The 18369-nt window shown below is 40.0% G+C and overlaps 1 protein-coding gene across 5 annotated transcripts in view; it reads left to right on the top strand.

The window, feature by feature from the left end:
- The first annotated feature begins 520 nt into the window (after positions 1 to 520).
- eng (endoglin) overlaps positions 521 to 18369 on the top strand; it is a 42811-nt gene continuing 24962 nt past the window's right edge. For 3 of the 5 annotated variants that reach the window (XM_039779916.1, XM_039779915.1, XM_039779912.1), the window contains exons 1-2: positions 521 to 629; positions 1669 to 1881. In XM_039779916.1, the coding sequence (XP_039635850.1) occupies positions 1824 to 1881 (58 nt within the window). In that variant the 5' untranslated portion in view covers positions 521 to 629; positions 1669 to 1823. Of the gene's footprint in view, positions 630 to 1331; positions 1395 to 1643; positions 1882 to 18369 lie in introns of those variants that run through there. The other 2 variants (XM_039779913.1, XM_039779914.1) reach the window with 2 other exon arrangements.

Below are 18369 nucleotides of genomic sequence, written 5' to 3'. Positions count from 1 at the left end.
TGTGAAGTTTCATAAGGATAAACTAATTATTAACCAATAGTAAAGACCAAAATACTTGTTTTAATATGCCAATTGATACATAATATGATATGAAACATACAAATCTTCCAGTGAGGGGTTGTTAGGCAGATTGTACTTCACACAACACATAGGCCTAGACTATCTCGTGAGTTCAAAGTAAATACAATCTCTTTACCGTGAGACATGGTCTCAGACAGGTCGAAGCAGGTAACGTTTTCTGTAACGTAAAGCTGTCACAGACAAATTATAGTTAAAGACTACCATACTTAACAAAAAGACTGTAGTTAAAGAGTAAAATGAACTAAATATAACGTGAAAAGGATGTGCTATATAATCACAATACAATAACTGAGCTGAGATTTACTTTTATTTGAATAGACTCAGTGTTGACCAGATAAGACAATGCTATGACAGGACAGCACTTGCTTGGAAAAGAAAAGAAAAAATCCGGTGGGCGGGGGTACAAAAGTAAATCTGCACCGCCCAGGCAGCACACAGAGTTTGGAAAGTCCTGATCTCGTTGCATCGCTGAATGCGACCGCCGCATCCTCACCCGTGGATTATAAAGTTTAGGCTACTTCAAAAGAGAAAGCCACCCTATCTAAAAAGTAAGTTTTGTGATTCATAACTTTGTTTTCACTTTCGCAGGGATGTGTGGTCTAGGCTATTTGATTTCCTTGACATGCTAGAGTTTTGTTAAGTCAGTTTAGCCAAGCTCTTCTCTTAACCCTCGAGCAGTCCGTGTTATGTCTGTTTTGAAATGATTAGCCGATGCTACTGTCAAATAAAGGTAGAAAGTGCTAAATATAAGCGTTGTGAACCCAAGGAGTTATGGCCAAAACGGCAAATAGTCGTATGAAAGGGGTCTACTTTTCACATCACTATTTTGCCTCATTAATTCCATCATTAGTTAGTTTATTAGTGGAGTTAATTATTTGTGTTTCCCCAATGAAGCTTATTTTATTTATTTGTAAAGTACACTTTAGTAATTATCTTGCGATTTAAAGACATATTTTCTCTTGCAGTAAGAAGTTCAGGGAAATAACGTGACTGTTTTCCTTTGGAAGTGCGTAAACAGTTTACACAGGTTCTTCCTTTCCCTCTATATGAATCATATAACAAGAGCAGTCTCCTTCTTATCTGATCTCGGCATTGTGATATTATTTAAAGAAAGCGATGCCGTAGTGCTTCCTGAAACAGTCGACCAGAAGTTAGTGACCACTAGATAACCCTTGGGTTCAGACCCTCATTGTGCAACAGGAAGGCGGTCAGAAATATTATGGGATTGTCTCAGGAGGAAAATCCTGTCATCCTTCTGAAGGAATTTAAGACATTAAATTAACATTTCATCCACTGTCACTGTTGAATAGGTTGTGAGTAAATTACCAATGCCCTTTCTCAATGATGTTGTTGGAATTTAATCAAATGGCTTATAGTTAATATTTATGTTCAATCATCAATATGTATGACCACATGTATGTCACCTTTTCATTACACAGTCTTGGATAACAGGAGATAGATCTGATACGCTACCTTTGTTTTACCATTGTGTGCCTAGTATGAGAGTGCATGAGATTGGCAGTGATCCTTATCAGCAATCACATCTCCTCATTGATTCCCAGCTTCTTTCTTTCCTGACCTTTCAAGCTTTAAAGACTGGAATTGTCTGCAACTCCGCTGCCACAGTCATTGCTGTTCTGCCGCTAGACAAGGACACTTCAACCTCTGCCTGAGTATCTTCACATCCCAGAGCCCCCTACTCAGCTTCTACCAACACAAACTCAAACATAAACTTAACGGAGATGGAGGGTCAGGTGGCGCGGTTTGCCCTTGTTCTGTGCATCGCTGTTGCAGCCTCTGGTAAGTGTACCAGCTGATATTCACTGTTTTCAGCATTTAGATCTTATGTTACTGGGTTTCATGCTAAAACACGGTTTATTAAAAAGTGTATAACCTAAGAATAGTCCATATGCCAATGGATTTAGTGGCTTTTGAGCCTCCTTGGCACATTTCTGTCAACCTGAAGTTCAAAGGCAGATATTAATCTCGTCCTGTCCTGTGTTCTGACATAATTTCATTCTGAAGAGTATTATTTGCTCTCTGGTGTTTTTTCTTGCATGCTAAATCAGGATTAAACAACCAGTCTGTAGAGAGAGGTTATGTGGAAAATAGTTCTTTTGACTTGAACGATGGTTTATCCTTACAACAACTCAGAGATTATACAATATACAGTAGTTTGATAGAGTACAGAGATAAATATGATGAAACGAGAGCTTAATTCAAAACCTATACAACTCCAAATGGTATTGAGACAATTGAACCAATGAGTCATTTTGGGATACATTTGTTTGGGTATTTGTTGAGATTTTAGTGATAAGAATATTTCATTCAAGGACAGTCCTTGCACAAGAAATAAGAAAACATGTAGGGCGCCTATTGATTTAATGTGATCCTCTGCTGTTGGCCCCCTCTAGCATTCCCTCCTCTGGTTGCCTGTGGCTGCCCATATCAAATTCAAACATGTAATCCCTACAAGTTGGCAAAGGGATCTGAAACCTTCCCTGTGCCCTCAGGCCATAATCCAGCCTCACACTCTTACCAGTGCTCTGCATTGCTGCTTCGGGGTGTTTGGGTCACACTTCCCTGCAGCAATCTAGCATTCGGGATTGCCACACATGGCTTTCAATAATAAACCAATTCATTAATTAACAATTAATAGATTTTTTTTGAGTATTCTTCCCTTTTTGTGGAAATATCTTAAATATAATGTTCAAAATCTACCGACCTAATTTAAAAAAACAAACAAACATAAAAATCTAACTTGCATAATGTGTGGGAATTTTTGATAAACATTTTGTTTCCAGTAAGAATATATAGTTTTAAATCTTTTGGAGATTCATCTTTTCAGTCTTATTAAAGTTATACTTTATCATTTTAGATAAACTGAACCACTATCTGAGAGAACTTAATTGTTTTAAAAGTTAAAACTAGGAAATAACTATATACACTCTGTGTTGTAAGCATCTTTTTAATAGCTGATATAATACAAATTTCCTCAGACTCTAAATGCCAGCAAAGAAAGCATAATGCGCCCTGCTGTTATGTAATATAGTTTTAACGGTCAACTAAATAAGGTTGTCCGCATTCATTTTTCAATGATGCACTTGAAGGTGAAACAAACACTTAGGTGCCAAACAACTTTTTTCACACTGTGTCATAAAGCTACGCCAGAAAAATAAACTGGCATTTTCAACTTGCTTTTGAAATAAGGCAAATTGGCCCTGGCAAGCATACATCACTGTTAAGATTATGTGCCAGAAAAACAAGACTGTTTGCTGAATTTGCCTTCACTGCTGACCTACTGTATGACAAATCACAACATTGCCACAAGTGCTAAACACCCTCTCAGCAGGAGTGCTGGCGGCAGGGATACAGAGGTATCTTTTGGCCAACTGGCAGACCTACAGAGAGGTGACCTCATGTAGCTTCCACTGCAGGGGATGATTCTCACTGTCTGCTGGTGGAGTCTGCAAGGAGCTGTTTAGCTCAGCCTTAATTGCCTCTGTGACACAGTCCTGAATTTGCTATCATTTTATTTCTTTCTTGCAAGAGGTTCCAAGAATTTTCTTCTTTCCTCCTCTTATTTTTTTGGCTACAGCAGCATTAGAAGAAGACCCAGAGGGAGCTGCGACACTGTTCTCAGTAAGCAGGGTACTCTGACCCTGTGTACTGAATGTTGAGGATAATTAAAACATTGGTGTGACATGTACGAGTTCCTCTATCTCAGGCATTGTTTATTTGTCATTATGTAGTCCAGTTTTGTCATATTAATTTGTCATTTTCTCTGACATTGTCTCTTGGGCTTAGTACTCTGTTATTGTTGATCAGATGAAGCAGAAACATCAGGTGTGACTCAGTAAGGCCAAGAGTATACTCCATAGGAAATCAAATTTGTACGTTCCCAGACCGAGTAAGGTGCTTCAAAATCAAACGGTATGTATACATTTACTGGGATTTGAGGTTTGTTTGTTTAATAGCATCCTCGCCAGCTGCAAGTCATTGTGATTGAGATTTCTGAAGCACGGTTTGAATATACAGCAGCTATTGTGCTCATAGTTAAAGTAACCCAAACATTTCTTTGCCATATCCACTGTACAACTATAGATATCCTACATACATAATGTATATATGATATATACATAACCTTGCTAAGTGACCCAGTAAAGTCAGAGGAAGATGTCTAATGCTTTGGCTATACTTGCGTGTGACACCGTGGCCCGGGCCTCCGTAGATGGCGCGCGCCAAGAGCATACACGGAGACGTTTATGCTCAAAGCATTGTTTGTTGCAGTATTCTCCGAAACACTAGAGGGTATACAAACAAAATAATCTGTAAATAAGCAAGAAGTAGTAAAGAAGCACAGAGCGGAAGCAAAGGAAAGCAGGCTGCCTGGCAACAGTAGTAAACCCATCCATGATAAACACTGACATACTGCAAAACGTTACAATTATCTACTCTAATCATTATCTCTAAGTCGAAACTACTTTTTTAGCTTTGACAAAGCGATCTGTCATGTTTTTCCACACTCTCCAGCAAAATGCTTCTTCTTTTCCCAGTGTGGTGTGTCTCTCTCTGACCACATATTTAAGGCTGTTTAACTCCCCTACATGAAGAATCGATGTTTGTAGAGGCGAACGTGCTCAGCCAGTCTTCCTAGCCGACCATGTTAAACTGAAAGCCCAGCGCGTGCCGATTTACAAAAATTTAGAGGTGAGAGATCACACCGGTCTTAGTTTCTCTACACTGCCTCCCTGTGAGGTTAATTGTGTTTAAAATGTTGCTGTTTGTTTTTAAGGCCTTACATGGTCCAGTCTACGGGTTTATCTCCGAGCTCCTGTGGTGCCACAATTCAATTCGTCTAAATCCCTTTTAGTTATTTAACTGGGGTATTTGTTTGTGCCAAGATCATCCAGCCTTTGCAATAGTGGAATTAATTCTCCCTCTATGTTTGATCAACTGAGTCCTTCCTTTTTAATAAAACATGTCAAAGAAGTACCTTTCTCCCAGGCTTCTAACTGTATTGCCTGTTTTCATTTTTTGTTTCAACGTTACTCTTTTTTTTAAATCTTGTTTATTTCAGTCTGTTTGTGCACTGATTCTAGGCAGTTGCTCTTGTAACTGTGTTGTTGAGAGGCATTTAACAAATGTATTTAACTTTGCACCTTTCTGTATGGATGTGATAACATCTGCCTCAGACACGGGAATGTACATCATTTACTTCTAAATATATTATTACATATCTCTTGAAGAGTAACTGCAGAGTAACTGTCTTTTACTAGACCTCCTCTGCCTGGTAATGCCCATGTTTCCAATTCCCACACCCTCAGTTTGTAACAGCGCCTCTCTGGGTTAAATGGTGTCTCCAAATCAAAGCTGAATAACCCTGATGACATCATCAGGGTTATTTTATCACACTTGACAAAGCTCCAGAGACACAGGACACATATATACAACGGCTTTCACAGGCTATTTAGTACCCCCCATGATGCATAAACTGATCTTCATGTGTAAAGTCGGTGGAGTGTCCCTTTTTTTTAAGGGTTTTAAATCCTAGAATCTTAGCATATACAGTGTGTAGTTTTCCTTGCTAGCATTGCTAGGCTGATTGGCCTTTTAAAGGACATCAAAAAATGGAAGTTCTCCGATTATGTCTGCTTAGCTGCTTATTACATGAAGGTTGGTTGAATAGGAGGTTCTCATTTAAAAAAAAATTCCAGACCACTTTATAATCGCAAGCACAATAACCGACACAAACATTTATCTATGCGTCTGACTGAAGTCTTTGTATTTAGTTATTTTATCCACTGTATGCCTGGCGCTTCCTGGGAGGGAAGTTGTGTTGAATATGCCCCTTTCTGCAACAATTTTCCCAGTGGGAGCCAGGCATCATGATGTTAACTGCCAGACCTCCTGCTGCATTTCTGCCTACCCCAGAGTCTCCCTCCACGGGCTGAAGGAAAAGCACAAAAGTGATTAGCGAGCTGCTGGAGAAGGAGGGAGGGCCGTCTGAAAATGAATCCTAAAGAGGGAAAGAGAGCCAGACAGACAGACAGCCAAACAGAGATAACATAATTCATAAAGACTGATTCATGGAGACAGTAAGGGAGTGGGGGGAGGGGGTCAAATTTATGTGACTGTCAAATAGCAGATAAGTGGTTGAGAGGAAAGATGTGGGGAAAGCAAAGTAAATAGGGGATTAAAAAACACAGAGATAGGAAAAAGGACAAGACAGAGATAAAGTCTAGGAGATATGGAGACCCAGTTATGTGATAAGTTGGGAAAATAAAAGACGATGAGTAATTAGACAAAAGAGAAAGGGGGTGGGGGGGAGGGAAGAGAAATTGGGTGTCAGAGATTTAAAAAGGAAAAAAAGAAGAAATGGAAAGAGCTGACAAAGGTTTCTCGGACGGCATGCTGTAGTAGAATAAACTGAAAGCAATGGAAAAAAACGTCATGTTAAAAATGGCGTTGAGAGTCAAAACAGTCCACATCCCCTGTTTTACTATAGTGAGCCAGCTCTGCCTGCAGTCAGACTGGGTGGCAGGGAGACGCGACCACTTGTCGCTGCCTCAGACCGATTTCAATCTCCTTCCATGTTATGCCCCTCCCAAATAACAATCCATTTTTGACTGCCTTGCTTTTCCTCTGTTTGAAAACAGAATGCAGTGTGAGAGAGCCTCACTAATGCTATGTTCCTCTCTTCTGTTTGTTCCCACATGATTTTCACCAGCTAACACTTGACTGTTTATCAAGATGGTTCTAGCATATAGAGTGGTTATAATATTTGTGGGATCCCAAAAGAAAAAAAATACAATTGAATGGTATGTAATGCAAGTCTGTTTTCAGATTTAAGTGACTTTATGCACGACATATGATGCTACAGGTGAATATGTTTCAGTTTTTGATATTCTCTTTCTGTTTTTGAAAATAAATCTGGAAAATGTATCAGTATATATTTTTAATAACAGAGAAAAGGTGAATCCTGCAATCTCTAATTTTATCTTACTATACTTATTATAAAAATAATGCTATATTTTTACTCTGAAGGACTCTGGCTAATGTGCAGCACATTTAGCAGCTCTTTTTTGTTATCCCTCCATTTTTGCTTTCATTTTCTATTACCAGAAACACATGTTAGGCTGTCCTTGCCGTGAGAAAACTCTGGTTTCTAATTGTGCCAAAGATGTTTTGGGGGGAACATCTGAAAAAGCTGAACTTGATAACCCTTTATGCTGTAAACAGTGAATAGTCTTTACTTTTATCTTACATAACTGGGTCCCTGTTGTTCTAAATGGCACTCCAGCATTGAGAGTTTAGTATGAATAAAGAGGTTAGAAAGCTATAATGCTGTGGCTGGGTTGGCTCAGTGGGTAGAGCACGCACACGTATACCTTGAGGTTTATACCTCGATGCAGAGGTCTGGGGTTCGAATCCAACCTGTGATGATTTCCTGCATATCTTCTCCCTCCCTTTTTCACCTAGCTGTCCTGTCAAAATTACAGGCAGAAAAGCCCCAAAAAGTAATCTTAAAAAAAGGAAGAAAGCTATTGTTCATCATTATGGTTTTTGCTGCATCTTGTCTGAATTTCTCCTCGACATCGTCACTGTGCGACTACAGGGTCTTGTGCCCTACGGCTCAATGCTGTTCATTATGCAGTTGCAGGAGCGCTGAATGGCTCATTAGTAGTGGGCGAGATAAACGCCTCGTCAGCATGGCGACCACTTATGCTCACATCAACATGCCTGCTGTCTGCGCAGATAAGGCATGGCATTATCTACTCTTATCTCTAGGTCTGTCTACCCATGGTCAACCCTGGGGTCTGCACAAACACATGAAATATACCTGGACAGAATGTGGAGGGAAAAACTCTTGGTGGGTCAGCTGACTCACCTATGACTTTAAGTCAAAGGTGCTCAAAGTAGGGAGGGTTTCCAATCTCTGGCAAAACAAGAAGGAATTTCACATCATATGTCTTAATTTCCTTAAACCTTTTATTCACTAGTGACTTTAATTAATGAGGGTACTATTATGGGGCAGAGTCGGCCTCTTAATCTGTCCCTGGCAGAATTGCTACAAACAAAATATTATCAGCTAGAATGTCAGCTCAAATGCTTCATGTAATGTTTTTCCATGAACAAAGAGCTTTTGCTTTGAACTTTTCTCTTGGCCTAAAGGAAATTGCAACAAACAAAGCATTTTAGAGAATGTTAATGCAATTTAAGTACTTGGCATTTTTCCTTAAGAGAACATGCTATAGTTCTGCATACCCTGATTTCCAAAGTGGTCAGTGCTGTTCAGTGTGCAGTTGAGTGTTGTGTAATGGCAGAACCTCTTGATTCAAGCACTGGGTGGGTAGTTTTCCTGTTGATTCAGGTGCCACTCCGGTCAATCTGTATTTAGAGAACTGAAATCTCTCTCGTGTGTGTGTGTGTGTGTGTGTGTGTGTGTGTGTGTGTGTGTGTGTGTTGTTTGCTGTGATGAAAGAACCCTCTCTGGCTTTGGACACTGTATTTTTCATTTGCTCGTATTTCTGTGCTATGTTAGAAAGCAGAATATGACTCTAGGAAAAGCCTCGAGACATCTGACAGATTATTTTAATCTGCTCATGTACTGTAACTACAACAAATCCAGCAGTCAAACTCTGGATACTTAATGATCTTCTCACAGATGCTGAAGGAAACAAAGTTACACTTGTCAAACAACTCTCCCAGTCCAGACACTTCCATTAGTTAAATAGTGAAAATGAAATCATAAACCCGAAGCTGTCTCAGATCTCTCTGTAAGATAATTCAAAAACATTTATGTTCTTAAAGGCCTATATAAATTTAAAGAAATCCTTTTGCATACAGTTGCAATCTTTGAACTACAGAGAACAATACCATTGGGTGTTTCTCAACTGATCATGAAAGAAAATATGCTTGTTTTTACTGATGTCAACAAACTTTTTAACAGCATCAAAAAATCCTGATCCTGCATAATGCATTTTTTGATGTTTGTCTTTCTTTTTCTTTCGTTTACACTTGGATCATGGATTTTACTATTTTAATTCTCACTTTTAATAAATTTAATAAATAACAGAGCCTTCATTACTATGCCACCCTTGTAACGGAAAGCATTAATATTTACTGGCAAAAATCAGTCAAGAAAGACGAGCTAATCTCTGTTGGTTCTTCACGAAACATATGTTGGGCAAAGCTACATCAATCTTGAATGATTGGGAGCAACCACTGTGCAATGAATCTCTAAAGCTTCAATATGCTTTGGTTGCACGCAGTTAGCATGAAACTTGCTAAATTAGTCTGTCTATCCACCAATTAACACTCAGATGATTAATTGTGTTTTGCTAGTTCTCTTTCAGTGTATTGGGAAGGAAAAACTAACTGTGTAAGTGAATGGAAAATACGTACTATACCCAGTAACTGATGGTGTCTGGAATATAATAGATCACCTGGAAGTATATATGAGCGTCAACATAAAAATTATGGCTTATTTTTCATGCCTGCAACTAGGGCTGCACAATTAATCGAATTTTAATCACAATCACAATTTTGGCTTCCCACGATCAAAGTTGCGTGATCGAGCGATATTTAAAATGCGTCATTCCGTTCATAGAACGCTCCTTATCAAAGTTTTTGCAAAGCCAATCTAGCGCTCCATAAACCACTGTCTGATCGCATGCTTCCATGTAGTGTTAATTTTGTCACCTATTTTTAATTTAGTCTTATTCTTAGTCTTGTGCCACAAAATCTTGTTTGTCAAGTTTTAGTCGACTAAAAGTCTCGTCATTTTAGTCTAGTTTTAGTCAAAAGAGAACTCAAGGTATCTTAGTCAAGTTTTAGTCGACTAAAAGTCTCGCCATTTTAGTCAAGTTTTAGTCAAAACATTTTAGTCTTTTTTTTTAAATAAATTATTTCTGATAACCATTTCAGTCAAATAGTTATAAAAATAAATAAATTATATAAAGTTATATAAATATTGATATCTTCCTTATTTCACCAGTAAACGACAAAAACAACCACTGCATGGGAAAAGGATATTTTACAATAAAATAAATGCAGCACGAAACTGGCGAGGCGTATTTCAAGTGAACGCAACATATGTGTTTTTCAAAAAACGGCAGCTGTCGTACGTCTCGTGTTGGAATCCTACACAGTGAAATAGAGACAAACCTTTACACCGTTTAGCTGTCAGCATTGTAACCCTTTTATATATGTCAATGATTGTAACAGTGTTTACTCCAACTGCTAGCTAACGGTATGCTAACGTTACCTGCTGCCAAGTGTAATGTTAACTAGCGCCCCGTGCAGCGATGTTTCGGTTGACTCTAACGTCCGTTTAGGAGCATCAGGGAGAAGCGCAGGCATTTAAGTGGCACCAAAATCTGCGTTGCTATTCGGTCCGGTAGATAACGCTCGTCAGGGCACATGTCGGTGCCGTAGCACCGGGTCTCGGTAACAGCTGAATATTCTATCTCATGATGAAAAAGTAGAGACGATTGTAGACGAAAATGAAGAGAGAGTTTTTATTTTATGCAAAACATTTTAGTCTTTTTTCGTCAACAATAATGCATGTTAATTTAGTCTTAGTCACCGTTTTTGGACATTGGCGCAGTCTCGTCATCGTCTCGTCTAAGTCATGGAAAAAAAGGTCGTTGACGAACCTATTTAGTCTCGTCTCGTCTGACGAAATTAACACTACTTCCATGAGCCAATCAGAGTTGTTCCCTGCACTGCGCAGCTTAGTTTCTAGATGTAGACAGTCACAGAGGACAGAGTAATGTGAGGAAAATTCCACAACAGGTAGCAGTCGGTCATCATAAGCCGGTAACAATGTTTACCAGTTTACCAGTAAATGCAACATTTTGTCCCGTCTGTTTTGTTTTTCAGACAACAGCAGTGACCAGTGCTAGTTTGTGTCTTTTAGCTCATAGCTTTAGCAGCAGACTGTTTGACGTCTCACTGTTGGAATCCTGTCACACTACACCGTTTAGCTGTCAGCATTTTAGCCGTGTTTAATCCAGTTACTACTGTGGCTAACGGTAGGCTAACGTTACCTGCGGTGTAACGTGTTAATAGTGTTTACTAGCGTGATATGCAGCGGTGTTTATGTTGCCTCTAACGTGGGTTTCGGAGCATCAGAGCGCAACGCAGACATGTAAGTAGCAGTGTAATGAGCCACCGAAATCCGCGTTGCTATTTCTAAATAATCTACAAATAATCGTGATAATTAATCGTGATCTCAATATTGATGAAAATAATCGTGATTATCATTTTGGCCATAATCGTGCAGTCCTACCTGCAGCTGTTGCTTGCTTACATAGAACAACAATCCATACGACCAAATGTATCTGCATCTAATCATATGAAATGTCAAATATTTAGCAGCAGACATGGCATAAAGTTAGAGTGTGAACAACGGAGGAAATGAGTCGTAGACCTTTCATACGCCACTGTTGGACTTGTTGTTCCGCTGGCTTCCGACAACGATGAGACGACGGACGAATGGCTCCCAGAGGTGTAAACAGAGCTAGTGTGAAGACAGGCTGTCTCCAGACCCGCTATCACATCCTCAGTTCCTCCGCAGCAAACATTGGACACAGGACTTGGCACACAGGCACACACAAAAAGTCTTAAGCCATTAAACTGACAAGACTAATCAGTACATTTTTGGATAGAATTCCAGGACTTGGGAGAGGGAGGTGAGATGGTCAGGAAGCTTGAATTTTGTATGGAGTGTGTAATGTGTAATATGAAGGGGTGAGAGGCCAGGGGACAGTGCAGGCCCCTGCAGAGCACTGATAAGGGCTTGTTTACCTTCCTGTGGATGGTCAGGCCTCAATCTGCTGTTGCGGAAACGCCGGGACAATAGGTGTGTGTGTGTGTGTGACTTGAGCCAGCCTTGAAGCTCCCCTCTCCGACTAACTCTAATAGGACCGCTGACCCCTCCCTCCCCCTTCCCCATCATGACTCCGTCGCCCGACCCTGGACACAAACAGTTTACTCTACCCCGAGGGACCAAGGGAGACAGTTGGTCTTGACGTTGTCTGCTGTCAGGGTTTCCCCTCCGCCCCCCCTCATTCTTTCAAACGCAGCCATGCTTCAAGTTCTACAAGTCTGTCTTTTGCAGCTAAACTCTAGGCAAATAGCTGATGCTCTTTTCCACAGTGACTTACAATGAGGGAAGGCATGAAAGACAGGGCATGACATCAAGTCTGCCTGCTTGCTTGCCCGAGGTGAGCGAAGAGGCAGCTTGTTATTGGGCCACAGGTACTCAATTCCCTGAATCTAAATCATCATTTAGTTAAGGTGTGATAGAAATGTAAAATTCAAAGGCTTGCCACTGCCTGTCAGTACTCTGCAATGTCGGCACAGCACGGAAGCTCAAAGTTAAGGCAACAGTGTTACAGACGGGCAGGCAGATTTTTAATTTACTGGCAGATGTAGCCAGCTAACAGAGACCGCACTGGCAGTAGCACTAATGGCAAACGTCCACTATTTCCACCGAATCAACCATTTTCAAGTATGCTTTATTTCTTAAAAGAAATACAACAAAAAAAACCACTTCAAATATAGAAAACACAACCTCAGGAAATCACAGCAAACAATCTCAGCAAAAAATATGTTGGTTCAACATTTATTTGAATCCATCAAATCAAATTGTTTTTGGAGAAATGGACTTTTTCCAAGAAGTGACTTTGTTTTGGCAGGTTTCCAGTCGTCCCTCCTGTTATTATTACCCCTATAACCACCCTATAAGTCATTTTTATTTCTGCTGACCAATGAGATGCTGGCACAGAATATGTTCAAAACAAGAAGTGATAATCTAGTCAGTCTGATACACTAACAGTGGAAAAAAATAAATGCATCCTACATGCTTCTGCTTTTTGTGCAGGTATGGACAGTCAGGAGCAACATTGTGCCATTCCCAGGACATATGATGTGACTTCTCAATTATTTGTGTCTTATTTTGTCATATATAAGTCGCTTGTATGGTGAATTAGTGCTCATGTAAATGAGTGGAGCAACAACAATTTCATCTACTCGCTAAAGGCCTTCTATCATCACTCCACTCTCAGCCTCTCTAGGTTTTCTGCTTGCAGTCCTACCCTTTCTCTCCACTCACAGTAAGAGAAAACTCCAGTTTGGTTGGATGGGTCTGAACAGATATTCTTTTCTTATCACTATAATGTTAAGTGTGTAACAATGTAGTGAATGTTACCCTAAAGTTGAATTATGGGCTGTAGCATTATGTAATGCTTGTGGGCTTGAGCCGTGAATGCACTGCTCACATACCCTAAAATGCCTTTTTGACCTTGCTAATGCCTCATTGAGCGCCCAAATTCTGACAACTTATTTCCTAGAGCATTTGTAACAATGTAATTACGTCCACCAAACTTTGAAATGTACGTTTTCTTTTTTTGCATTCACGTACGCTACTTAAAAAGTTTCCAGTAACGCCCAAGCACAGCCACCAGCCTCAGTTCAGTTATGGTGAGCTCTGCCTAATTATGTGGACAGTGAAACTTAATTAAGGTTCATTAATGTTAGCATGATAAAATATGTGCATAAAGCACAAAGTTAACTTGAAGTGGCCTACCTACAGCTAAATTAAATTTAAAGCTGATAAAGTACAACTGAAACCAAAAACGTACCGCAATCTGATGATGTTGAACTAAACTTAACGAAGTACAGTACAGGCCAAAAGTTTGGACACACCTTCTCATTCAATGTGTTTCCACCCTTTGCTGTTTTTGATAACGCTGCAAACCCTTGGTGTTCTCTCAATGAGCTTCATGAGGTAGTCACCTGAAATGGGTTTCACTTCACAGGTGTGCTTTGTCAGGGTTAATTAGTGGAATTTTGTCCCTTATTAATAAAAAAGCAAAGGGTGGCTACTTTGAAGAATCTAAAATATAGGTCATCTTTTCAGTTATTTCACACTTTTTTGTGAAGTACATAATTCCATATGTGTTCATTCATAGTTTTGATGCCTTCAGTGAGAATCTACAATGTAAATAGTCATGAAAATAAAAAGGAAACGCATTGAATGAGAAAGTGTGTCCAAACTTTTGGACTGTACTGTAGGCCTTTAGACTTGAACATTTTCTATGCTCGTTTTGAATGCGCTGCTGAGACACTGGCGCTGGGACCATCTCCAACTGGGGATGTGCACGTCAAAGTACCTCCAATTTGGAACACACACCCAGACACATCATCTCCAACTGGGAATCTGTTCAGCAGGCAAGCACATCAGGTCTCAGTCATTGACACACGTAAAGTTTTTAAATCTGTGAAAATGGGGAAGGCTGCTGGGCCTTATGTCCTTAAGACTCGTGGAGTAATGCCATGTTATAGCCAACTTGCCTCTGTTTTCACTGACATTTTTAACTTGTCACTCTCTCTTTGTGTGGTTCCGAATTGTTTTAAAAAATCAGTTCCCGTGCCTAAGAAAATGACTGCCACCTGTATGAATGATTTTAGACCTGTAGCATTTACTTCTGTGATTATGAAATGTTTTGAACAGCTTGTGAAGCCATATATCAACAACCGCATACCTGTCTCCACTGATCCATTACAGTTCGCATACAGATCAAATAGAGCTGTGGATGATGCTGTATCCTTGGCTTTACATACTGTGTTCCAACATCTAGAGGGCAGGGATAAGTATGTCAGGATGCTATTTGTTGATTATATCAGTGCCTTTAATACTATCAGACCTTCTATTTTAATACCTAAGCTGTTAGACCTGGGCCTCTGCAATTCCATCTGCAGGTGGATACAGGACTTCCTAACAGGCCGCCCCCCGGACAGTTAGAGTTTGCATTACATACTCAGCCTCTATAGTATTAAACACTGGAGCACCTCAAGGCTCAACATGGCATCATGACTTTGCGTAAACATACACGCCACTTTCCTAAAGCCAAATGACGTGTTATCTGTACGCATTTTGAGCTATCCACGTGTATGTCTACGCTGTATACAGTGGATGTAAACGTACACACCACCCTAACCAACCTTCCTCTGCGGACTTACATCCTTTCATACTACTCGCTACAGCAAAAATTCACATGTAATGTGGGTCAATGGCGGCCGAACGGCGTTGATAAACACGCAAAAAAGCAATTATGCGTCTTGATAAAACGCCATAATTGCATATACGAATTGGCGTGTCATACATACGCCACTTTATGAGATAAGTCTGCAAGGCTGTCTCAGTCCTCTATTCTATAGTCTGTATACCTATGACTGTATTGCAAAACATCCCACTAACAGTATCGTGAAATTTGCAGACGATGCTACTGTGATAGGACTCATTTACAGCAATAATGAAACTGCCTACAGGGAAGAGGGGAGTAATTTGATCATGTGGTGCCGCAGAAATAATCTGTCCCTCAATGTGGGGAAAACTAAGGAGGTCATCATAGATTTCAGAAAGAACAAACCCACACATACACCTGTCTATTTTAACACATCTCCAGTTAAAATTGTCAACACCTTTTAAGTTCTTAGGCATCCACATTTCAGACTCCCTCACATGGTCGTTCCATATCAGCTGTGCCATTAAGAAGGCACATCAGAGGCTGTATTTTCTGAGGTGTCTCAAGAAATGGTATGTCCCTTAACATTCTACAGAACTTTCACTGCTGTACAATTGAGAGTATATTGAAAGGTAACATTGTAGTGTGGTTTGGCAGGGCTACTTCACATGACCTTAATCTTCTGATAAAGGTGGTCAAAACTGCATCTAAAATCATTGGGGTTCCACTTGAACTGCTACAACACATTTACTGGAAACGCAGCACCAAGAAGGCACTAGGTATTATGCAGGATTCTAGTCATCCTGCACACAATCTCTTCTCCCACCTTCCATCAGAGAGACGTTTGCAGAGCATCTCAACGCGCACATCACGTTTTAGGGATAGTTTTTACCCCCAGGTAATAAGGTTACTGAATGATAGCACAGCAGGAAGGAGGGCTGTGGTCTGAACTTAGTCACTGTGCTTGGATATTCTAGATGTTTTTAAATGCTATTTATGTAATTTATAATTGTTACCATTGACTGGTGCTGAGAGAGTGCCAAGGCACATTGTATTTCATTGCTGTGGTACTCTGTACTAATATGCACATGAAAATAAACTTGAACTGAACTGAACTGATGGAAAAAGTTAATATCAAGCTGATTTTGATATGCCCTCTTATGGTCACATTAGTGGTACTTAATGGTACTATGCACAATTGAACACATGGAAAACAGATGTCTGTGATTTGGGGAACTAGTCTCCTATCTTTTACTGGAATGCCCTGGAGCTTAGGCAAGAAAGAGCAGATAGACCCTGGACATGTGAAGTTAACAGATGCAGACTGATCTCATAAAGCGGCGTATGTATTACACGCCAATTCGTATGCCATTTTGGTGTGTTATCAAGTAGCATAATCGCCTTTTAGCGTGTTTATCACCGCCATTCGGCCACCATTGACCTACAATACGTGTGAATTTTCGCCGTAGCGAGTAGTATGAAAGGACATAAGTCTGCGGAAGGAGGTTGGCTGGGTAAAACACAGGATTTTCACCAAGGAGAGCAGAGATCGTGTGGCGTTTTTCAACCGTTTTTTTTGTTTTTTTTTGTTTATATATATATTTTTTAAGCCTTCCCCAGTGTTTCTTTCCTAAACCCAACCGTTTTTGTCGTTTTTATTCATGTTTTTTTCATTTTTTTGCCTTTCCCAATGTTTTTTTTTTTTTTTTACATGCGTGTGATGTTCTCACGATAGCACAGCAGCGTTTTCGCGATAACACACCACGTGGCGTCGTGGTGTGTATGTTTACATCCGCTGTATACAGCGTAGACATACACGTGGATAGCTCAAAATGCGTACAGACAAAATGCGTACAGATAACACGCCATTTGGCTTTAGGAAAGTGGCGTGTATGTTTATGCAAAGTCATGATGTCATGTTGCCAGATGGGAGTTTTTGTTCTTGTTGTTAGTTGGGGCTCCAGGGTGCTGCAGACAACCAGGAAAATTCTGAGGGCAATTTAAAGTGAATCCTATTGTAAGTTACTCATTGCTCCCAGATTTTGGCACAGTCCACCGTAATGTGCTTTCTCCAAAAGCTGCTGCACTAACAGCAAATTAGCCATCATCGATTTTGGCTGCACACTCGCTGGTCTAATTTTTTATAAGCATTCGATCAGTTTTTTATATGTGTAATATATTTCCAGGTAAATAATGGTGTCTATTAAGTCTGGTAATTTGGCCATATAGTTTTGTTAATGTGACAGTAATCTATTCAGGCATACAAATCCATTGATACCCATTAATGGAATTTGCATTAAGAATTAAAGCAAACTTAAGATCAAATCTGATTATAAGCACTTTTCATGAATTGAGCCAATTTTCTGTCCTCCCTAATGTTCCCTAATGTTTTCTACTCACATCTCCCCCTCATACCTAACATCTAAATGGAAATCATCAACATCCATAAACATGTCTTCTCATGGAATGGGAAATGGAGGGGACTGATATAAGTAGATGAAGAGGACAGGGAATGGAATGGCTCTTCTATACCTCATTTACCAGCAAACCGCTTAGCGAGGCCATTGGCATTTCCGGGGTCAAGAGGGCAAAATGAATGTTCTTCATATCCTATGGTGACTCGTAAAACGGAGACCAGTGACACATGCATACACACACAGACACACACACACGCACGCACAGTCTTACGCAGTCAGGGTGATTTATACTAAGACCTCTCGGGCGACAGTCATGGGCCGTTGACTCTGTCACAGCAGAACAAGAGAGAAATAACTTTATGGATGTGGATGTTGAGCAACAGACATTAAAACAGAGGGCCAGAATAACAGGAAACCAGCCTTGACCTCAGGGGTGATCGAAGAAAAAAGCGATGGCAAGGGAGCATTGATGGCTCTCCATCTTGATTTGCTGGAAAAGCTGCAGTCCAAAGCTGAGCAGATTAAGAACCAGTGAGGACATTGTTCAAGAAATGATACACCCTCAGTCCCCTGATTAGTGACAAATGTTTCCTCAATTTGACCATGAAGGACTACAGCAGTATTACTCCCCAAGAAAAGGGGAAAAAATATTTGAATGGGACACAAACAATACAAATGTATACTTTCCAAAATGTTTAGCAAGAAAAAGCATCTCAAGTATTATGTGTGACAAGCTAATTCTAAAGATGACATAACTGTGATCAGATCTAAAATAATTTCTCATCAGCAGCTCTTTTCACATCAGTAATATCCAGAGATGTTATGAACAAATG

This window comes from Perca fluviatilis, chromosome 17, assembly GCF_010015445.1.
Source record: "Perca fluviatilis chromosome 17, GENO_Pfluv_1.0, whole genome shotgun sequence".
NCBI classification, from domain to species: Eukaryota; Metazoa; Chordata; class Actinopteri; order Perciformes; family Percidae; genus Perca; species Perca fluviatilis.
Note: the sequence above shows the minus strand (reverse complement) of the source record. Positions and strands in the feature narration are given on the sequence as shown.